The 22111-nt window shown below is 34.4% G+C and overlaps 1 protein-coding gene across 1 annotated transcript; it reads right to left on the bottom strand.

Moving 5' to 3' along the window:
* Window positions 1-1068: 1068 nt before the first annotated feature.
* LOC105793243 (uncharacterized) lies at window positions 1069-20659 on the bottom strand. Its single transcript, XM_052633498.1, is given in 10 exon segments — window positions 1069-1673; window positions 6668-6872; window positions 6974-7153; window positions 7305-7409; window positions 7500-7591; window positions 7594-7742; window positions 18581-18726; window positions 18809-18899; window positions 19381-19612; window positions 19932-20659. Coding segments are annotated over 10 exon segments (1905 nt in total). The 5' UTR covers window positions 20152-20659; the 3' UTR covers window positions 1069-1188.
* Between the last annotated feature and the right edge of the window lie 1452 nt (window positions 20660-22111).

The following is a 22111-nucleotide window of genomic DNA, read 5'->3' as shown; positions in this document are numbered from 1 at the left end:
TGATAATACAATCACATTGTAGGTAAATCCATGTACTTGAAGGTTCAAATGGATGAACAAATTTATCTATTTGTGTTGTATTGTTATTGTTCTCTTGCAGCTAAGGGCATTATGTTACACTTCCTCTGCATCAAACAGGTACATTTAGTGAGCAAAACTCGATTTGACTCGAAAAAATTGAAAAAAAAGTCGGTAACTTGAACAAACAAACAAATATAATGTATTCCCTTTGAACTAACAAAATAAAGTTTATATTTACATTATATTATTGCAATACTTCTCCTTCAACTTGAACAAACAAACTAATATAATGTATGAAAATACAGTAACTTGGCATCTTATGTTGAGCTATAATGAAAATAGAGTCTTATGTATAAACGATTTATTTATTTTATTTTCATTCAGATCCGTTTTAGTTTGCATTTCAGTTTGTTTTATATAATAAAATAGTTTTAAAAAAACTTAATATAGGCTAGGCTGGGCTAAAGGTTAGCATTTATAATTTGGGTTGGGTTTGAAAAAATTTTAGACTTATTTTTTTATATTGGGTTTGAGTTTATCAAATGGGCCTAAAATCCTGCTGTGACTCAGTCCACGATCACTTCTATTGATTAATTCAGTTAGTATAAAATTTTTAGTTTATTTGTTTATTGTCACAAAAGGACCGAATTGATTGAATGCACGCCCCTAATTTCAAGACATTTTCTCTCTTGATTATATTTATCCAATTTTTTTGAATATTTTTTTTTGATACTTTTTATACCCGTTTTATTGTCCATGTTATGAGTTTCTAATTGTCTCTCCTAACAAGTCATTTTTAAGGTTTGAACTTGTATTTTTTTGGAAAAGCAATGTGTTTTGCCATTGCATCCAACATTTATTATTATTTAAATATTATTAATTATTATATTAAAATAATAATTTATCATTATATTTTAAAATTTTAAAATATTTCATGCACCATTAGTTATATAAATATTTATATTAATTACTTAAAAGGTATTTAAAATGTACATTTCATGTATATTATATTAAATAATTTAAATTAATTTACTTTTTAGTGTCTAATATCACGTCTAAAATTAACATTACAACTTTTTACCACAATTTTTTACACTAATGTTAACACACTTGATATTACAACCCACACTTTTCCATGACAATTGTTTTAAAAAGAGCAATGGCTAACTAACCTTCCGTAGGTTTAGTAGTTAGACCAAATCCAAATGGAAAAAGAGGGTAGTAGTGCGGATCACCAATGTTCATGGGGAGCTGGTCAACAGTCTTGAACCATGTCCTTACAAGCTTGCCGGTGAACCCATAGTCACCAAACAGCACATCAGCAACACCTTTGCCCTCGGTCTCTGGAAGCCATGCTACTACGAGTGCATTAACTGACGAGAGATAGGGTTGCATGACAACCGGCCAGCCAGAGATAACAACAACAACACATTTCACAGCCCCACAAACATTGTAAATAGTACGTGGACCAGGCTCGGATAATGTAAGATTCAGGCTGTCACCAAATGTTTCCGCATACAAGGGTTCTCCCACAACAACAATGGCAAAAGAGAATTTGATGGATTTGACAAAGTCTGAATCAGGGTTCTCACTGTAGACAACTCGAGTGGTTAGATCAACCGTATTTTTAATTGCCTGGAGGGTAGTGGTGCCTGCGGTCATGCAGACTGTCTTAAGTCGAATGTAGAATATTTCGATTTGATATATGCTATCACCGATCAATCTAAAGCTTACATGATACCAGAAACCATCCAATATATAAGAAAATAAGGACTTCAACAAAGCTTAAACTACGCCCTTAAGATGAATCATTAATAGCACTAGCAAAGTTTGCACAATGATTTTTACCAATTGATTCATTTCAGATGTTGAAAACCAGTGCCTGATATGTGACCTGTTAGAAATAACAGTTTCAGTTACTAAGTAGTTATTAGTTAGCAAACTGTTAATACTTTCAGTTTTGAGTCGTTGTACGCTATATATACTTGTAGTTGGTTCTGTGAAAAGCAAGTAAAGAAGATTTCTTTCTATTATGTTGAATAGATTTTAACATGGTATGAAGAGCCACTATTTTTCTTTTCTGATCAGATTTTTTTTTCTTTTCTGCATCTCCATGAATACTGAAGCAGTACTAGGGTCTGATACTCCGCATCATTCTTCCAACACTGGTGGGGCAATTCAGTTACCTGATCTTGGAAATGGCGGGTCGTTGACTGTTCAGTATTTTCAAAAACATGATACGGTAAAATTTGCAGAGCACAACTTCTTGCTGCGGAAGCATCAGTTATTGTTGATTCTTGAAGGTTACGGGCTGGAAGGTTTTGTATTAGGAACGATTTCGGTTCCTCCTGCGGTCATTACTGAAGCTGATGGTCGTCTTGTTGATAATCCAGCTTTTCTTGTTCATAAAAAGCAAGATAAGTTTCTTACTTCCTGGCTTTTATCGACAGTTACGGATGGAGTTTTAGTTCACCTTACTGCAGCCAAGACGAGTGTTGATGTCTGGGCCACCATTGAGAGACGGTTTGGTACTACGTCAGATATCAAGATCTCGAGTTTGCGCCATGCATTATACTCGATCAAGAAAGCTGGTTTGACAGTTAAAGAGTATTTGTTGAAGGTGAAGACTTTGTGTGATAGCTTAACGGCTGTTGGTAGTTTGGTCACAGAAAGGGAACAAGTTAGTGTTATCCTATCTGAACTTCCCATTGAATATGAATCCATACGAGTTTTTGCGTCTGCCACGTCCATCTCTTTAGATTTATTGACTGACATACTTCTCGATTGTGAGGCTAGACATTTGGCTCTACTTTCTGAAGTTCCTGTGCAGGCAAACTTAACCAAATATCAAGATAATTCAGCAGCTTCGAAACCTCCTCGTTCTCAAGCCTTTAGGCAAGGGGATCGTGGTTCAGGCCGAGGCTGATCGCGTAGGAGAACCAGAGGTGGTGGTCGTGGTTGGTCTCGGTCTAAACCTCAATGCCAACTGTGTGGCAAAGTTGGTCATATTGTGCAAAACTGTTATCATCGGTTTGATGAGAACTTCTTTGGTCAAAACCCTTCGGTTAATTTTCATCAAGCTCATGGGTTGGCTCCTACAACTGCATGCTCTCCTGTTCATTGTTCTGGCTCGTGTTCTTGTTCTTCATTTACAACTTCTAGTCAAACATGGTATCCAGACTCGGGTGCGACGAATCATGTTACCCCTGACGATTCTAATCTGGTGTCTGTCTCTCCATATATAGGTACAGGTGAAGTCGTTATAGGTAATGGTAAGTCTGCTTCTATAGCTAACGTAGGCTCTTCTACTATTGTGGCTGGTTCTAGACTTCTACACCTTCAACATGTTTTACATGTTCCTACCGTGTGCAAAAATTTGTTGTCTGTGGGGCAGTTCACTAAAGATAATGGAGTTTACTTTGAATTTCATCTTTTTCTATGTTTTGTGAAGGACCTTCAGACAGGGAAGACTCTTCTCGAGGGCCACATGCATGATGGTCTCTACAGGTTTCAGTTTTCCAAGTCTGCTTTTGGTATTGACAGATCGGGTTTGAAGTTTAGCTCATGCTTAGTCAATAGTGCTCAATTCTCAACTGCCACTCTTTGGCACAACAGACTTGGACATCCCTGTTCTACTACCTTGGCTCATGTATTGAAGTATTGTAAAGTTCCTTTTGTACAAAGTCATTTGGATCGTATTTGTATGGCCTGCCAGATGGGCAAGGCTCATAAGCTCCCATTCTCTTTGTCGCAAATTGTATACAAATTTCCTTTTGAACTTGTGGTCTCTGATGTCTGGAGGCCAACTCACATGCCTTCCAATGGATTTTTATACTACGTATCGTTTGTTGATATGCATAGTAAATACACATGGATCTATTTCCTTAAAAACAAATCTGAGGTTCTTCACTGTTTTGTCAACTTTTATCAGATGGTCAAAGTTCAGTTTGGTCGATCTATCAAGATGCTACAAACTGATTGGGGAAGCGAGTATCGTGTTTTAACTAAGGAACTCTCTCGTCTAGGTGTACAACATAGGGTCACGTGTCTCTACACCTCTGAACAGAACAGAGTTGCTGAACGGAAGCATAGGCAGGTTGTAGATATGAGGTTATCACTCCTAGCTCAGTCTGGTGTGTCGTTGAAGTACTGGTGTTATGCCTTTGCGCATGCGATTTTCTTAACAAACAGGCTCCCTACTCCGGTGCTACATCAATTAAGTCCATATGAAGTTCTTTATAATCGCAAGCCTGACTATGGTGTTTTTCGCGTCTTTGGCTGTGCGTGTTACCCAGATTTGAGACCTTTTCAACAACACAAGTTGAATTTCTGGTCTAAAGTTTGTGTTTTCCTTGGAGGTGTTCCAAATGTAAAAGGGTTCCGGTGTCTGGATGAAGATGGTCGTGTTTATCTTACTCGTCATATTCGCTTTGATGAAGATAGGTTTCCATTTCATGATGGCTTTTGTTCGAAATTCCCAGCAAATTTCCCGCGGGATTATTGTCAAAAGCAGACAATGCTTCCTGTTGTTGTCTCTGGAAATTCTTCTGGCAGTGTGGTAGCACCAGTCCGCACCACTTTTGTAGTACCTTCTTCTGCAGCACAACCAAGTTATACACCGTCTCATTCTTCAGTTCACGGTTCTCCTGAAACGACAATGTCTCCCTCATGTGATCAGATTGAATGTAATACAAGAGCTCCAGCAATAGATAATATTCACCCCATGCAGACTAGGTCTAAGAGCGAAATTTTTAAGCCAAAAGTCTTAGCCTCAGTTATGATTGAAAAAGAGCCGTTGACCATAACTGAAGCTTTTCAAAGTCCTGCTTGGACAGAAGCTGCTCGAGCTGAATACGATGCCTTAATTGCCAACCATACCTAGGATCTCATGCTGCTACCTGAAGGGCGTAGGGCGGTTGGTTGTAAATGGATCTTTAAGATCAAAAGACATGCTGATGGATCAGTTGCTCGATACAAGGGCAGGCTTGTGGTCAAGGGATACTTGTAGGAAGCGGGCATCGATTTTCAAGAGACGTTCAGCCCTGTTATTAAGCTAACTACAGTCAGAACTGTTCTTGCACTAGCAATGTCATTCAATTGGTCCCTTAGGCAGGTTGACATTAACAATGCCTTCCTAAATGGGGATCTGAGTGAGGAAATTTATATGGTGCAGCCTCCAGGGTTCGAACAACAAGGGACCAATGGTGAGTAGTTAGTTTGCAAGCTCTAGAAGGCCTTGTATGGTCTTAAACATGTACCTCGGGCCTGGTTTCATGAGTTGAGCGAGTTTTTGGTGTCCATGAAATTCGAAGTTTCCAAAGCAGATAACTCTTTATTCATTCTTCGGTCAAAGTCTCAGTTAATGTATGTGCTGGTCTACGTTGATGATATTATCATCACTAGAAATGATGATCAGGCCATAGGAGAGTTTGTCCACCAACTTCATGCAAAGTTCTCATTAAAGGACCTAGGCAAGCTGAAATACTTCATTGGTATTGAAGTTCGTTACACCTCACAAGGACTTTTTCTTTCGCAAAAGAAATATATTTTAGATCTTCTCAAATGGGAGTCCATGGACAGGTCGAATAGTCTGCCAACACCAATGGTCACTACGTGTCATCTCTCTTCTACTTCTGGCAGCCCAGTGGAGGATGATCATCATTATCGGAGTATTATTGGGGCCTTGCAGTATATAGTAATCACAAGACTGGATATTGCTTACTCTGTTAACAAGGTCTGTCAGTTCATGCACAGACCTTTGGATGTTCATTTTAAGGCTGTAAAAAGAATTTTAAGGTATCTACAAGGGACGTTGAATTATGGACTGAAGTTCATTCGATCGTCAAATTTTCTTCTTGAAGGATACTCGGATGCAAGTTGGGGTTCTGATGTGGATGATCGCAGGTCCACTTCAGGATACTGTGTGTTTCTTGGGGGGAATCCCATCTCCTGGAGCTTAGGAAGCAGTAAGTTTTCTCTCGGTTGACGGCGAAAGCAGAATACAGGAGTGTAGCACATCTCACTGCTGAGTTGGTTTGGATCAAGTCATTATTGACTGAGTTGAATGTGTCAATTCCTAAGAAGTCTTTGATTTGGTGCAATAGTTCAGCTGCGATTGCAGTAGCAGGGAATCCTGTCATTCACTCAAAGTTTAAGCACGTTGAGATGGACCTATTCTTTGTCCGGGAAAAGGTTGCAGATGGTGTTCTTCAAGTAGGTCACGTTTCTGCTTCAGATCAGATTGCAGATGTACTAACAAAGCCACTATCAGTAGGATCTTTCACTAAGTTTCGAGAACAGCTATGTGTGTGTGATTTAAGTCAAGAAGTAGTCACTGATGACAAGAGTTGATTAGTATGGGGAATGTTAGGAATAACAGTTTCAGTTACTATGTAGTTATTAGTTAGATAACTATTAATACTTTCAGTTTTGAGTCGTTGTACGCTATATATACTTGTAGTTGGTTCTGTGAAAAGCAAGTAAAGAAGATTTCTTTCTATTATGTTGAATAGATTTTAACATGACCATGTTCAGATTTTGGAGGCCACCGCCAGACGAAAACTTGAATGCGTTTCTGGGTCGTTCTATTTGTCAAAATGATGCCTATATGCTTGAATATATTTTAAAGATTGAATTCAAGACGTACCACTAGTGAGATCATTGCCACCAAGACCCTGCCATGTGATGGTCCAGCCTCCGCATTGATAGCCCAAGTTATCAGCATGAGTTCCGGATACCAGTATCTTAGTTGCTTTCTTGGGAAGGGGTAACAATGGCTTATCAGTAGACTCACCGTTCTTCAGCAGGACAAGGGTTTTCCTCATAACTTCCCTTGCTAACTCCCTGTGCTCCTGTTCAAAGTTCGATATTGTTTAATAAAGCCAATGTCTGACAATAAATGGCAAGCATCGAAGTCCATTTATAACAACAGAATAGGTTCAATGGAAGGTACCTGACTCCCTAGTTGGTTTACCAGGCTTTAATCAGCCATCGGATTCTCAAAGAGACCCTTGACAAATTCTACTCTCAAGATCCTCTTTACAGCATCATCAATCCTGCTCATTGGAATGATATTGTGCTTAACCTGATAGGTTAGGAAATCAATGAACTCCGTGAAATTAGAAACCATGATCTGCACAACACCCAGAGATTGCGTATAAAATCTTAAATGCTTGAGGGGATGTCAAAGGAAATTATATATATTAAACAAGAAATGGTACAGCGTGTGCATCAAATAGTTGAATAAATGACGTAGATAATAATAGTACTAAATATTCACTGACCATATCAATACCAGCACCAACTTCAGCTTCTACAGAATAAGAGTAGTTAGCATGTGGAGGAGAGGTGATCTTATTAATACCGAGCCAATCTGATATAACAAAACCCTGAAATACACCCAAAAAAATATGTCAAACGAAATGCTATACACTGATTTTTGTAGGTAGATACACATTTAGTTCAAGTTATTTTGTTACCCTGAACTTTAGCTTGTTTTTCAGGAAGCCGATCACAAGATCACGATTAGCATGCATCTTTTTCCCATTCCAACTAGAATAGGATACCATATTGTTGCAACACCCTTTCTAATAGAGTTTAGATATGCTGGCATGTGAATGCTGAGTAGTCCATTCAAGCTAATCACAGTATTGTTCTCATTTATGCCCTTTGTCGTACCTCCATCTCCCCAAAAGTGTTTAGCACAGGCTGCCACCTTTTTTCTAGTAATGGAAATCAATTGACTAGTTAAAAACTAAGACTTAATCGACCAGTTTGATTAACTACTTCAAGCATGCATTATGAGAACCTATAAAACTTCATATTTATCATTTTTCCTAGAAATGAAATTTCAGTAGCTACTTACACTGAATCAGGTGAAAAAGTGAAGGGAATTGTCTACTTTATGCTAACCTAGAGTTCATTTTTCCAGTTAGAATGCATAACCGAAGAAGAAAAAAACAAAGAAATAGATGCAAATAACTGGAAAATACTTAGATGTTCAATATATAAGCTGGGGCTAATATTTTGCTTGATCAGTACCTACCTTAACTTCAGCATAAAGCAGTAGATAGCTGAGCTGACCACTATAGAAAAATGTTATACATCTAAAGGAGGCAGACACTTTCCAATTATCTTATTCGGACTTGGTTGCTTCCACTTTCTAATTAACTTATTCGGACTTGGGTGTGAGTGTATAGGTATGTTCAACCTTTTATTATTATTATTATTATTATTATTATTATTATTATTATTATTATTATTATTATTATTATTATGTATTTTCATATATTTTGAGGATCCTTGAAGGTCATATCTCCATGCACATGTCTGAAAATGTGTCAAATATGGGCGTTGGGTGTAGTAGGCCCAATTTGCCCGAGGCCTATTTAGAATAAGCAGAAAAAAAACCAAGAAAAAATAATAAATAAAATTCAGTCCAAAAACAGTCCATTTACATTGGCCCAGATTAACTTAAAAAAATACAGACTCTAACCCTAAAATATAACAAGACCCAAAATACAAGCCAAACCCATTTACAAATGGCCCAGTACAAACCCAAACTCTAGCCTAGCCCAGAACCCAACTCAGCCCAAGATTTTCCCCAAACACCAAAAACCCTAGCAGCAAGGGTTCCCAAAGACCGCAGAGTGACGTCCCTCGCTCTCCTCTGCGGCGATTTGAGCCTCGACGCTGCGCCTTTCACCTCCGTACGTGCCACGTCCGCACCTCTGCACACCGTACCTGTAAGAGACGAACGGTTCCCAGCACCGCAGTAGTGATGTCCCCTCGCTCTCCCTCTGCGCGTGACGAGCCCTCGTACGCGTGCGCCTTCACCTCCGTACGTGCCACGTCCGTACCTCTGCACACCGTACCTGTAAGAGACGAACAAATGAGTAGTAAAACAGACAACAACGGCACACAAAAGGGGCAGAGAGAAAAAAAAAAGCAAAGATAACAGAGCGGGGGAGATTTGTGTGGATTTTTATTTTTATTTTTATCTGTAAATAGACACTATAAAAAGACCAAGAGCATGCTATAACACACACATTCAATATACGCAATCAGAATACAAAAAAAAATCACAATACCAAAAGGTGATTCCTTTTTTTTCTTTCGCAGATTATTTTTTTTTGTTTTCTTTCATTTTACATCTATTGATAGTTTGTTGGGAGAAGAACAGTAAAAAGGAAGAGGGATATACCTGGTGACCGCAACCACTCTCTCCGTCATCATCGGAGTCGAGTGGGGGTGGGAGGACCTGAGGAGTCGAGTCGTCTAGCGGCGCAGGAGGTTTTAGTTTAGGTTTTTTTCTTTTTGATGAAAATGTTAGATTTTTTTAGTTTATTTTAGTTTTAATCGCAGGACCTGAAACGTCGCCGTTTGTAGCTAATGTGATAGCTTCAAAACGGCGTCGTCTGATTACCCTCGACCCGCGCGTTTTGGGTCTGATGGGATTTTTGTGCACTTAGTCCCTCTTTCTTGTAATGCCTCCAAATAAACTTTTATATTTCGTCTAATTTGGCCATGCAATTTTTGTGTCCATTCCGATTTGGTCCACGCAAGGACGCTGCGTTTTGGGTATGGGAAATATTGCCCATTTGGTCCCCATGTTATCCGCACGTCACGCTTTGGCCCGCTATTTTATTCCATTTTTGATATTTTCCCTTTAATTCTGTTTATGGTCTAAATTGATCCTTATTAATTCTGAATCGTATACAAATCCTTTCAAATTATTATCTTTTAATATGCTTTAAATTTATTGAATATTATTTCAAAATTTCTATTATGTATTTTATTTTCAAAATTGATATTATTATTGGTTCATTTGTTCTCGAAATGTTTTATTTGTTGTTCTACATCTTTGCATAGTGTATTTTAAAACATAACTTAAACCTTGTTTTCATAATGATATTATATGACTCTTTTGTATATGTGCATAATTTATATGAAAATATTTTTGGTATTTTTATATGTATATATATAGCATTTTAGTATATGTATGTATATATATAATAATATGTTATTAATTTCAATTCTTTTATGTATAGAAACCTTATTCTTTTTAAAGTTGTTATTTCATTTTATTTATTTAACTTTTATATATTTTTATTATGTATATACTATTATTTATACTAGATTTTATTTATATAAATCAAAATGTAGGTATTCATTTTAAGTGTTTACTGTTACTTAAATTTTTTTAAATCTTTCATTAAAATTCATTCAAATCTTTTATTTGTTTCCTTAGTTCTATTACCAAATTGTATCAAATATTCACATTACTTATTGTTACCATTGTCTTTTTCTGCTTTTTAATTGATTATGAATTTATGGGTTGCTTAATTTTTAATATGGATGTTTGTATAATATGATTAAAATCAATGTTTGTATTTGCCTATTATTTGTTAAATTGTCTCTAGTTTAAGTTTAAATTGTTATTTATCTTTTTACATTATATGTATTGTGATTCAATTATGTTCTTTTTGTAAAAGTTGATTTTTATTAACGCTTCATAATCGTTTTATTTCATAATCCTTAAAAAAGGGGTTTGGTGTTCATAGGTGCCCGAGAGAATTGTGCCCTAACTTACTAGGCTTCGATTCTTCTCAATGAAATTAGATAATCAAGCGCCCATTTTTATTAAAGCCATTCAATTATTAAAATAAAATTCTTAAGATTTCAAAATGTTGGATCCTAACTTACTGGATACGATATTTTGTTATCTCGATTTTAAAATAAAGGCAATGTTTGATGTTTAAGAATTTCGAGAAATTGATCCCTAACTCACGGGTTCGGATTTCCCGATTGACTTAAATGATCAAATATCCTTCTCAAAATACATGATTTTCTTAAAAAAGGGAACAAATCTAATTTTGAAGATCGAATTGTTGCACCATAACTCACTGAGTGTGACAATTTATTTCTGCAAGATAAGGGTACATTATCATTTTAAAAGGTCGTATTTTAAAATCTTTTCAAAATTTCGACATTAAGACATTAAACAATTAATTTGGTACCAATTTTGGGCGTCACGAGGGTGCTAACCCTACCTCGTGCGTAACCAACTCCCGAGCCTGTTTCCTCAAAATTCGTAGACCTAAAATTATTTTCAAGGTGATCTGGTCACACCTTACCCCAATAAAGGATTGATGGCGACTCCCATTTCTATTTTTTAAGTCGACAACCAAACATTTTTGTTTTAAAAAGTGTTTTCGACATTGGGTGTAGAAACTTCAAGAACAATGAAATAACTTTCCAATCAGCAAATCAGATAATTTATTCTCATCCAACTAATGAGGTATCATAATGAAGAGTTTGGTGGACCTAGTACTTTGTTTCCATTATTCAAGTCATGTTGTATATTTGAAGACTAACAGCACGTTTGGTTCGCTGTATTGGATTAGAGGTGTATTGGATTAGAGGTGTAATGGAATAGAGGTGTAATGGAAAAGCTGTGTAATAGCAAATCAACTGTTTGGTTGAATGTAATGGAATAGAGGCGTAATAGTAATCCTGTGTTTGGTTGAGTGTAATAGAGGTGTAATAGCATAATGAAAAAACTAAAATGACTAGAATACCCTTAGCAGAAATTTGTTTTGGTAAATGATTATTGTTATTGTTATTTAAATTTTAATAAGATTATTATTATCAATAATAAATAATTTAATCATATTTAAACATAATTATTATTAAATATATTTTAATTAAAATATATAATTTAATAAAATTCTTAATAATTAGCATAAATTTGTTTTGGTAAATTATTATTGTTATTGTTATTTAAATTTTAATAAGATTAATATCAATAATAAATAATTTAATCATATTTAAACATAATTATTATTAAATATATTATAATTAAAATATATAATTTAATAAAATTCTTAAAATTAATATTCTTATATGAATTTACTCAAATCATAATATATGATACTTGTAAAATATAAATTAACATAATTATTATTAAATATATTATAATTAAAATATATAATTTAATAAAATTCTTAATAAATAATATTCTTCTATGAATTTACTCAAATCATAATATATGATACTATAAAAGAAAATTTGAAATAATTAATATTAAATATGATTTAATTAAATATATGATTTAATAAAATTTAAAATTATTATAACTAATATGATTATAGTTTATGAATTTGTATAATTTAAAATAATAATTATTACATATAATTTAATAATAATATATAATTTCATAAAATTCTTGATAATAAAAATTTTCTTATATGAATTTATACAATTTAAAATAATTAATATTAAATATAATTATATAGTGATATATAATTTCATAAAATTCTTAATAATAAAATGTTCTTATATGAATTTACTAAAATCAATATATAACTTGAGAATTATATTATGCATAAACATAATTAACTTATATTAAGAAAAGGTTAGATGAAAATGAAATTGTACATTATAATCCATATGTTATATAGTTTTACAACATCAAAAGTTTGAACATTGATATTTAATGGTAAGAAAGAAATCTCCTAACCCATTCCAATCGGGCAACTGAAGGTAAACTAAAGAAAACGATCATTTGAGTTGGATGGTCGGGAATTTTACTCAATGCATCATACCGCTGATCGTCGGTTAAACCTTCAATTGACCATAAGGCTGAATATAAATTTGAAGCTCTCTCTTCCATATGTTGTTCTGACTTCTGCTGAACTACCACCTCGGAGGCAAGACTCCTACTGATTTGATCGCCAACGGCCTGGATTTTCTCCCCGAACAAAGTGACAGCCTCATTAAATGAAGAAAACACATTATCACGAGCATCAGATTTCTTCTTTCTCTTGTTTGAAGATGAGGAACCCCCTTGGTCTCGATCTCCTCGCGGATCCGTACCAGAAACATCCATGTCGTCTAAAGAGACGTCGACCAGCATCATAGAATGTGTTTCTCTTCATTCATATCTCAGTAGTACGTACATCATCAGCATGTATTTCTTCAAGAACATCAAGAATTGTTTGAGCATCTCTCCCGCTTGCTTCGATCTCTTGCGTATATGGTAGTAAGCTGGTCATAGTAAGGGAAAGTACGAAATCTGAATTGGGCGGCTTCTTTGTGACTCTAAAAAAATGAGGAAATCATATTAGTCGTAAGTTTGGTAAAAATAATATAATAAAGACTTGAAATAATCTTACCTTTAAATAGGACTCCCAAACCGCATCTTCAGCAACAACGAGCTGCCTATGCTCGTCCCAACCAAAACCGCTATTGTTTTGGCCATTAAGCATGTCGTAGACGATTGACCACTCCCTTTTAAGTAACCTAATCCTTGATTCAATATTAGGTTTCGCCTTCAACATTGCATTTGGTAAAACCGTTTGTAGCATTCTTTCCAACTCGTTCAAATAACCGGCTTTGAACCCGGTATCAGCATTAAATGTTCCAACATTGTGCAGGTCCACCATGCTGGAAACTAATGCTGCATCTTCCTCGGGAACCCATTTTCTTTTGCTTCCTCGAGAAGCTTGAGCATTTGATTCTGGAACACCTGACATAATGATCTTAAGAACAAAAAAAAAACAAATTATATTAATTACTATTTTAATATCATGATTCAAAAGGTCAACACTTTATAAAATCTAAGTAATTAAGTTGAATATCATGAATCAAAAGTTCCATAGCACAAAAAATTTAAAATTATAACACATGCTGAATTAGAAGAAATTATATTATAATTTCTGTAGTTTAGTACAATACAAAAATCAATACAAAAGTTTCACAAACTAATTTCTAGATGCTTGCCATTCATCGAACATTTGGTTGGCTAGTTCCATCCTCCAAGTAGCCCAAGCATCAGATGGATGAATATTTGTGATATTCGGTTCATCGTCATCCACCACATTAATTGTAGGTAATCCTTCTCCCACCTCCGCTTCAATGGGATCACTACTCATATGGGTTCGAATAAAATTATGGAGCAAACAACATGCAATAATAATATAATAAAGACTTGAAATAATCTTACCTTTAAATAGGACCTAATCCTTGGTCTATGTAGGCTAAGGCTGGCACCCATTCTAAATAAGAACCAAATCGCGATTCTACAGATTTCCAACCATATTGTCACAACAATACTAATTCTTTTACGCCTCACACTTTGTGCAATTAAAGGCAGACGAGCCATTACTGCAACATTTTAAAATTAGAACACACTATCAAAGAATTGAAGTTGCAATTACACATTATAAAATAAAAATAAACAGCACAAATTTAGAACACACAAAGCAAAAAATTATCTACTAAATGATATCGTTGCAACTTTAATTTCATTTCTTTATCAATCACCCAAATAATAATGAAAGAGTATATTTAATTACTGATGATTAGTTTAATTAAGGTTTTCTTATTTCAAAATAAATAAAATGAAGAATGAGGATTTGGTTTAATAATGAAATTGAAGTTTTATAACTTTTATAACATTTTAAATGGTAATTTCATTTTGTAAAAATATATATAACTTTGAAGAGGACTTATTTTTACAAGAATTGTTACTTATCTTTCTAGTATCAAGTTTAAAATACATGTTTAGCATTTTTCATCAAAAATTATTATTATTAAAATTTCAGAATTCTATAGAATTTATTAATTTAACACCAAATTTGACTTTTTAAGTAAAATTTGTATAATTTTATTTATCATATTATATATACGTTAATTTTAAAAACTTCCTTACACTTTCACAATTATAATTTATGTATTATAGGAAATCATATTATGAATGAGGAATATTTTATGTATAATGTAATTGACTTAAAATCTAAGATAGAATTAGACAATAATAAATTTCAGTCCATTTATCCATTTCTATAATTAAGATAACATTATTTCCATTATAGGGAAAAATAATGTTTGAATCAATTAACATTTGTTTTAAATAACATGTATTGCGTGCATAAAAGGTTAATTATAATCCATGAGCATTTTATTTCTTCAAAAACTTATATTAAAATTTAATATATTATGTATAATTGAGGTAAAATTAATTGAGGTAAAATTTGAAGGTTGGTATTTGTTAGATTATAACTAAACTCATTATAATTTGGACATTTAAATATATTGATTAGTTAATTAAAATCACCCAAATTAATTGACCTAAAATGATATCGTATAAATATATTGATTAGTTACTTAAAGCATGTTCAAAGTTTGATCATTGAAAATTTTTTTATTGATGATTAGTTTAGTTAAGGTTTTCTAATTTCAAAATAAATAAAATGAAGAATGAAGATTTAGTTTAATAATGAAATTGAAGTTTTAAAACTAGATAATAACATTTTAAATGGTAATATAATTTCATAAAAATATATAACTTTTATCTCATTTACATGTACAAATTTATTATTAATGATTGTATTTACATGTACAAATAATTGTGATTTGAAGCCCATTATTTGTAGGCATAATGCTCTTTAAAAAAATGTTACCTAATAGTAAAAACATATAACTTGGTGATAAATTCAAAAGAACAATGGTCATGCAAAGAATAACCATAACCATACAAACAAAAGCTTTAATGAGCATTACAAACATACAAACAAAACCATATTCATTTGGGAAACAACAGAACCTGCTACATCAATACAAACATGGAATCAGGGAAAACATACAAACAAAACCATGAATACCAATGGAAAACTAACCTGTAATGCTCAAATCTGGGACGACTGCGATGTGGAAGTGTTGGAAAAATGTTACCTGTAATGAGAAAAGTGCTCGGATCAACCATTTTTTTTGGGGGAAAATATTTATGCTATAGCTAAATATAGTATATCAAAGCACAGAACAACCATACACCAATCATCATCCATGAGCCATATCAAACCTCTCACTATTCCCTCAAAAACATAAACACCAAATCCCAAGAGTAAAACACACAGAACAGTCAACAAGCAATCCATCAATTACAAACCACAAAATTCAGCGCCAACTACAGAGTACTTGATGACCCCACCCACACCTCAACCAAATTCCTAATTAAAAGTCCAACCATCTCTAGCAAATAGTCATCATGCCAAGATACATCGGGTCGGAAACTCATGGATGTACACATAAACTCCATTCACGACATCCATCCTTTCTAGATGAGATAATGTTCCTTGGCGAGTATCGAAGAGATAATTAAAAGAGAAAGAAGCAACATTGTTAAACATTAAAAAAGGGAATGGCTGTTAGGATAGGAGCTTTTGCGTCCATAAGGAAAACTGTTGTGGTTCAAAAGAGAAAACAAGGAGAATGAAGAGAAACATCCTACATGTCACAGTTGGATGATCGGAAACATGCTTCTAATAATAACTTCCAAATTTAATTGTAGCAGTATAATTTAAAAGCAAAGCAGCAATTAAGAACACAAAAAGAGGGAACTATGAAACTATTAAATCCAATTGCATAGCTTTCAAAGGATTCACTGGATTTTCTTTGTTCTGTATGATACCAGGCGACAAACCATTAAATCCAATTCCAAGTTCAATAACCTACACTAAACTGCCTCCTCATTTCCCTCATTATTTGTAATTAGTTCTCACCTCCCTTTTCTTCCTAATAAAAGCCCGAACCAGCAAGTGTCCTCTTTTCATTACAATATGAGAAGACTAGATAATAATTTTTCTTTTGTTTTTCAAGAATGCTGGAAGCAGTCATGGCACAACCATAAAACCAACCATATTAAGTAAATTCAATTGCCTAACATCCTACATGTAGTAAGTTGCACTCAGTTAATACATAACAAACCACCGGCCTCTAATTCCCCACATTCATCCCCATTAGCAAACAACACAATGCAGCATATGTATCATCAACCGAGCAAAAGATTCAAACTAACTTCAAAAGTGATTTGATGCTCATAATTTATCCATCAAACCTAATTTCAAAAGAAGACAACAACAATTGATAAGCTAATTTAGCCAATGATTTGGTGAAGAATGTAGGAGAAACATCATTTGCTTTAGATATGCAATCATCAAACATGACCAAAATTTCTAGTTCATAGCATGAGTAATAGCATGCAATTATCTAGATTCTAGAGGTTCATAGTTAAGACAAAGCTTAGCATCGAACAAATTAAGCTTCCAAAATTTAAGAACAAAATCAAAAGAGCGGTTCAAGACCAAGTAAATGACAAAGGTGACACTAAAATGTATAATCACTTACGAGTAAATTAATTACTATTTTACAACCTTACCACAACCGAAACTATTAACCATAATATTAAACTGATATACAAGAAATTAAAAAAAAACAACGCACCATAAACAATTAAACAACAAAGAAAACCACACGAATTTTCACTAATACAACAAAAGCTTCTCTTTGATTTTCATGGACTTCACCAGTTTTCACATATCCGCTTGCAGTGTTTGTGAATTTGACAAATATAAACAAGATATCTACTCTCTAAATAATATTATTGAATTATGGAACTTTAACAAAACATAAAAATATTGCACGAATAATGTGCCATCTTTGGTCGCAATGAGGAAAATAGAAACTCAACTCATGAATGCAAAATTTGTCATACGAAAATGGAAATATGATTTCTTGAAAGAAGTATATGCTTTAAACTTTTGATGTTGCTCTTTGAAAATCAGATTTATAAATTACACGCACATAATTTATATGAAATCACCATCGAAAGCAAGGGATATTAAACCCGAAAAACTTTCGTTAACTAAAACTACGAAGATTAAAAGATTCATAACCATGAAATCAGCATTAAACTCTTGAAGAATAAAAAGCCACAAGTGCAATTATACAATAATTCCAATGAAATCAGCAACAATTTCATAAAATAAAATAGCAATTTCAACGAAACTATCAAGACTAAAGATTCATAACCATGCAAAAATATTTGATAAAAGACTGTCGAACAAAAGAATTGGCAGATTAATTTGGGTCAGAATTAAAACTCACCCGATATTGGATCCTACGTGATGACCCGAGAAACGCTTCACTCTTTTTTCAATGGATTAAGCTATCAGGAATTTCCAATTTTGTGAATATATTGAAGAGAAAAAGAGAGTTTTGGTGTGCGGCGCAGATAGGGTTGGGAGGAAATGGGGAAGAGAAATTAGTCACCGAGACGAGAAGAAATGATGAGGACAGATAATCAACGGAAGCAGTGGGAAATGGGAGGAGAAATTTCGAGGACAGCAGAGGAGAGGGTCGGGTAGGGAGGGAGGGTAAAACAGAGAGATGGGGAGGGAAGCCGGACGCAATAGCTATTACAGCGAATTGGGAAGGGATTAGAAAACACGGCAATTTGGGGATTAGGGGCGTAATGTAATACGCGCGTAATACCTATTACAGCGAACCAAACGCCGGAATAGGGGCGTAATGTATTACACGCGTAATCGGGGTGTAATGGATTGGGTAATACACTGAACCAAACGCTCTCTAAATGTTCTGCAATGCAACCCTGCAACATGATTACACCTAAGCACGTACAAAAGATTTACGAGAAACTCAGGAAACTCGTGATTTGGGAATTTGCCATAATAACTGTGTGTTTATAGTAAAGACTTACTTCCCACAAACAAAGGGAACACCCTTTTTAGAATTGCCAGGGATGTCTCCTAGTAAACCAGGTATAATCTCAGTCATTAACTGAACAATCTTATGATCCTCACTGTAGCTTTCATAGCATCGACCCCATCTTGGATCCCTGCAAACCTATTAAACATCAACAGCAGAAGTAAAAACAAACGCACTCTTAGTACACATGGTCTAGGCTTCTCACAATATTCAGCATTACCGCAATGCATGGAGCAAAAACATAGAAGATTCCTGTAGCTCTAACTTTGAGAGCAGTTGCATCTCCAATCTTCTTGATAAGCTGAGGATCCCTGCAGAGCAAATGAAAAAGATAAATAATCCCAAAAACGAAATCTTTGAACTATTGATTTGACTTTAGTTCCAAGTCTCACCATCACCTGCTTGATTGATAGGGTATCAAAACTCAAATGTAACTTAAGCTATCTCGTTATTCTTCATTCTGTAAATTCCCAGAATGTTGTCCATTTTGATATTTCAAAAACAGAGTAGAATAGAACACCAAATTCATGGAAAGATTACTCTAATATTTCAATGAGAATGCAATTTGCAATTGTTCAAAATTTCATCCATTAAAGTTGGTACTATTACAATTTCTACCTGAAAGCATCATTCCACTTTAACAATAAGAAACTTAAGACAACATAGGATAACAACTTTCTATGTAACAAATCAAAAGGGGAAAGTCCAAACCTCAGGCAAAATGTATAACCTTGAACAATAAGAAAAATAGAAAATCAAATAACATGTTTCCCTCAAAGATATAGGCCTTACCTGGTCACTCCAAGACCAACATTATGAGGAAAAATAGTAGCTTTGTACACATTATTGTGGCCATGAACTGCATCAATCCCATATATCATCGGAATCTGAAGACGGGTGGATAAGGAACCCTTTTGAATTGTGTTCACCATCTTAATGCAAGTCTCAGGAGTAGCTTTTATGGCCGGCACACTCCCTCTGCCACTCAAACACTCCCTACAAAACCCATAGAACCTCCAATTACCTCCCAATTCATTAAAGAATACCATTAAGTGAGACAACCATTTAGGCAAATTATAAGGAAAAAAAAAAGATTACTGCATTACACATTGGTAGTAAAGTTAGAAACCTTTATAAGTGGATTTATTTGCTTATCAAATGTCCATTTTACTATAAGAAAATGAGAAAAGTTAACCAATAGAACACATCATAGTGTATTTCCCAATTAAGGAAGACAATCATAGAAATAGAATAAATGAGATATCTAAACAATTTAATCAAAACATGTGAAAACTAAAATATTGGCACAACAAAGATTGTTCGAAAGGTGATTCTGTTTATACCAATAAAGTACTTCTTCATCACATCTGGGGTAGCAACGCTGCGCTCGATCTGAGTCATTTGGCCAATCTTTTCAGCCAAAGTCATCCTGCTCATTAAGTCTTCGATTCTAACAGCCACTGGCTGTTTTGGGTCTTTGTACTTCGCATATGTTGCTTCTGAAACAGCTGCTAAGCAGCATAACAGTAGAATTCCCAACTTGGGTATTGAAAATCTACCCATTTTTTGAGTTCCCGGATCAAGTCTTTGCTCTGAAAGCCTGAAGATATAAAGATAGTTGGAATGGTAGTAATTATGCTAAAAGGTATAATTTCAGCATGAAAGCCAAATATTGTTGCTAAATAAATGGCAGAAAAACAATTAAAAAAACAAATATGAAAGCTAAAAGTCAAGTGCTTTGAAGCATTTTCACTTTTCTGTGCTATCAGGTATGTTACTGACAAAAAGAAAGCGTGGAAAACCCCCGGAAGAGGGTATTGTGAGAAAAAGATTGAAGTGAAGCACGTAGCAGGATAATGAAGAAGAATGCAGAGATTAAAACGATAGGAGCTGTAAAACAAAAGGAAGGAAGGGTTTGAACTTAAAAAATTACTAGGAATCGGTACGATGAAGATATAGACAGCAAGCTGCATTTGGGACGAGAAATCTCAGATTTCAGGTGTTTCTGAAATGCTATTTCCCGTTTAAATTTCAAAGAAGATTTTGAGTAGTTATCTTATCCACCTCGATAATTTCAACATAACCCCTTGGTGTTTTTATTTAATCGGTTTTTAATTGATCCATTTTCGATTTTGGTATTATAAATTGAATAAAGGGTAAATTACACCAACAGTCACTCTATTTTGAAGTAGCTGTCAAAACATTTACTCTAGTTTTAATTCAGTCACTCAACTTTTGAAAAATAACAAAACAGTCCTTTTAACCATTTTCCGTTATAGACATAATGAAAAAGTGACATGGTAGTTAACCGACCACCAAGTTATTTCCAACCCAAAAAATATATAAGGGTAAATGACAAAACAGTCACTCAACTTTGATATCAATGAAAAAATAGTCACTCAACTTTCAATTCAGTCACTCAACTTTCAAAAAATAACAAATCAGTCCTACTAAATTTAAAAAACCAGACTCCCAAAAAGAAGAACAGATGAAACCCTTGAATGAATTCTTCTTGTTCAGGAAGAAAGTAGAGAACCATGGCTTCCTCATTGTCATTAACCCAAAATACCATTTTAGGTATCCTTTCTAGATTACCTCTTAGGTTCGTGACTCGACTCAAATCCCTTTCCAATGACTGGGCTTACCTCATCTCAACCCCAACTTCCGTTGCCACCCATCTCCGCCGCTCTTCTTCTGATCCATCTCTCATCCTCCTTTGCTACAATACCTAGTCCGATTTCGACTTTGGGATCTTGCTGATCACTGACCCGACCCAGAATTTCACTTGTCGACATTTGGTTGTCCTTTTAGAGGAACCACTTCCTTTGTTCCCAAAAATCATACGTTCAATCGATTGTTTGGCTTGTCTGGATGTTCCCCTTGTTTTGTTTTTTATTTTGTTTTATGCAACTTGATCATGTTGGCAATGGAGTTAGTGTTTCTTAGCTTAATCAACGGCCCTTTTGTTTATATCATCATTTCCCATGAAGATCTCGACAAATCCGAGTCGTTTTGGTTCTTGAATCGCATGGATGTTGCTTTGGAGGATTTTCTCCTCATCATTTTGGTTGTGGGTCCTAATAGTTTGACCTAAGATTATCTTCAATCCCATTTCGATCTAGTTTTCTCAGAGTTAATGACTTTGGGCAATAGAAAAAAACAGTCGAATCCCAATCGTGTGACTCCTCTATTGGGGGGTTGAAAAAGAAAAAAAAGATAGGGTGGTGGTTTGGAGGTCAACAATGGTGACGCAAAAGATGGTTGTGGTGGAGGCAGTGATGGCAAGATTGTTAGGATAGAAAGAAGAAGTATAAACATATTGGGTCATTTACGCAAAAAAGTAAAAATATTGGGCCATTTATGAAAAATAAAAAAGGAAAGATGAAAAAATAGTCACTCAACTTTACCTTGTCTAACGTGGCAAGTTAATTAACCACATTAGCTAATTTACTGGCCACGTCACATGTCTCGTTAGGCCTGTAACGGAAAATGTTAATGGGTGATTGATTTGTCACTTTTCGAT

This window comes from Gossypium raimondii, chromosome 7, assembly GCF_025698545.1.
Source record: "Gossypium raimondii isolate GPD5lz chromosome 7, ASM2569854v1, whole genome shotgun sequence".
In the NCBI taxonomy this organism is placed as follows: Eukaryota; Viridiplantae; Streptophyta; class Magnoliopsida; order Malvales; family Malvaceae; genus Gossypium; species Gossypium raimondii.
This window is presented reverse-complemented; position numbering and strand designations above follow the sequence as displayed.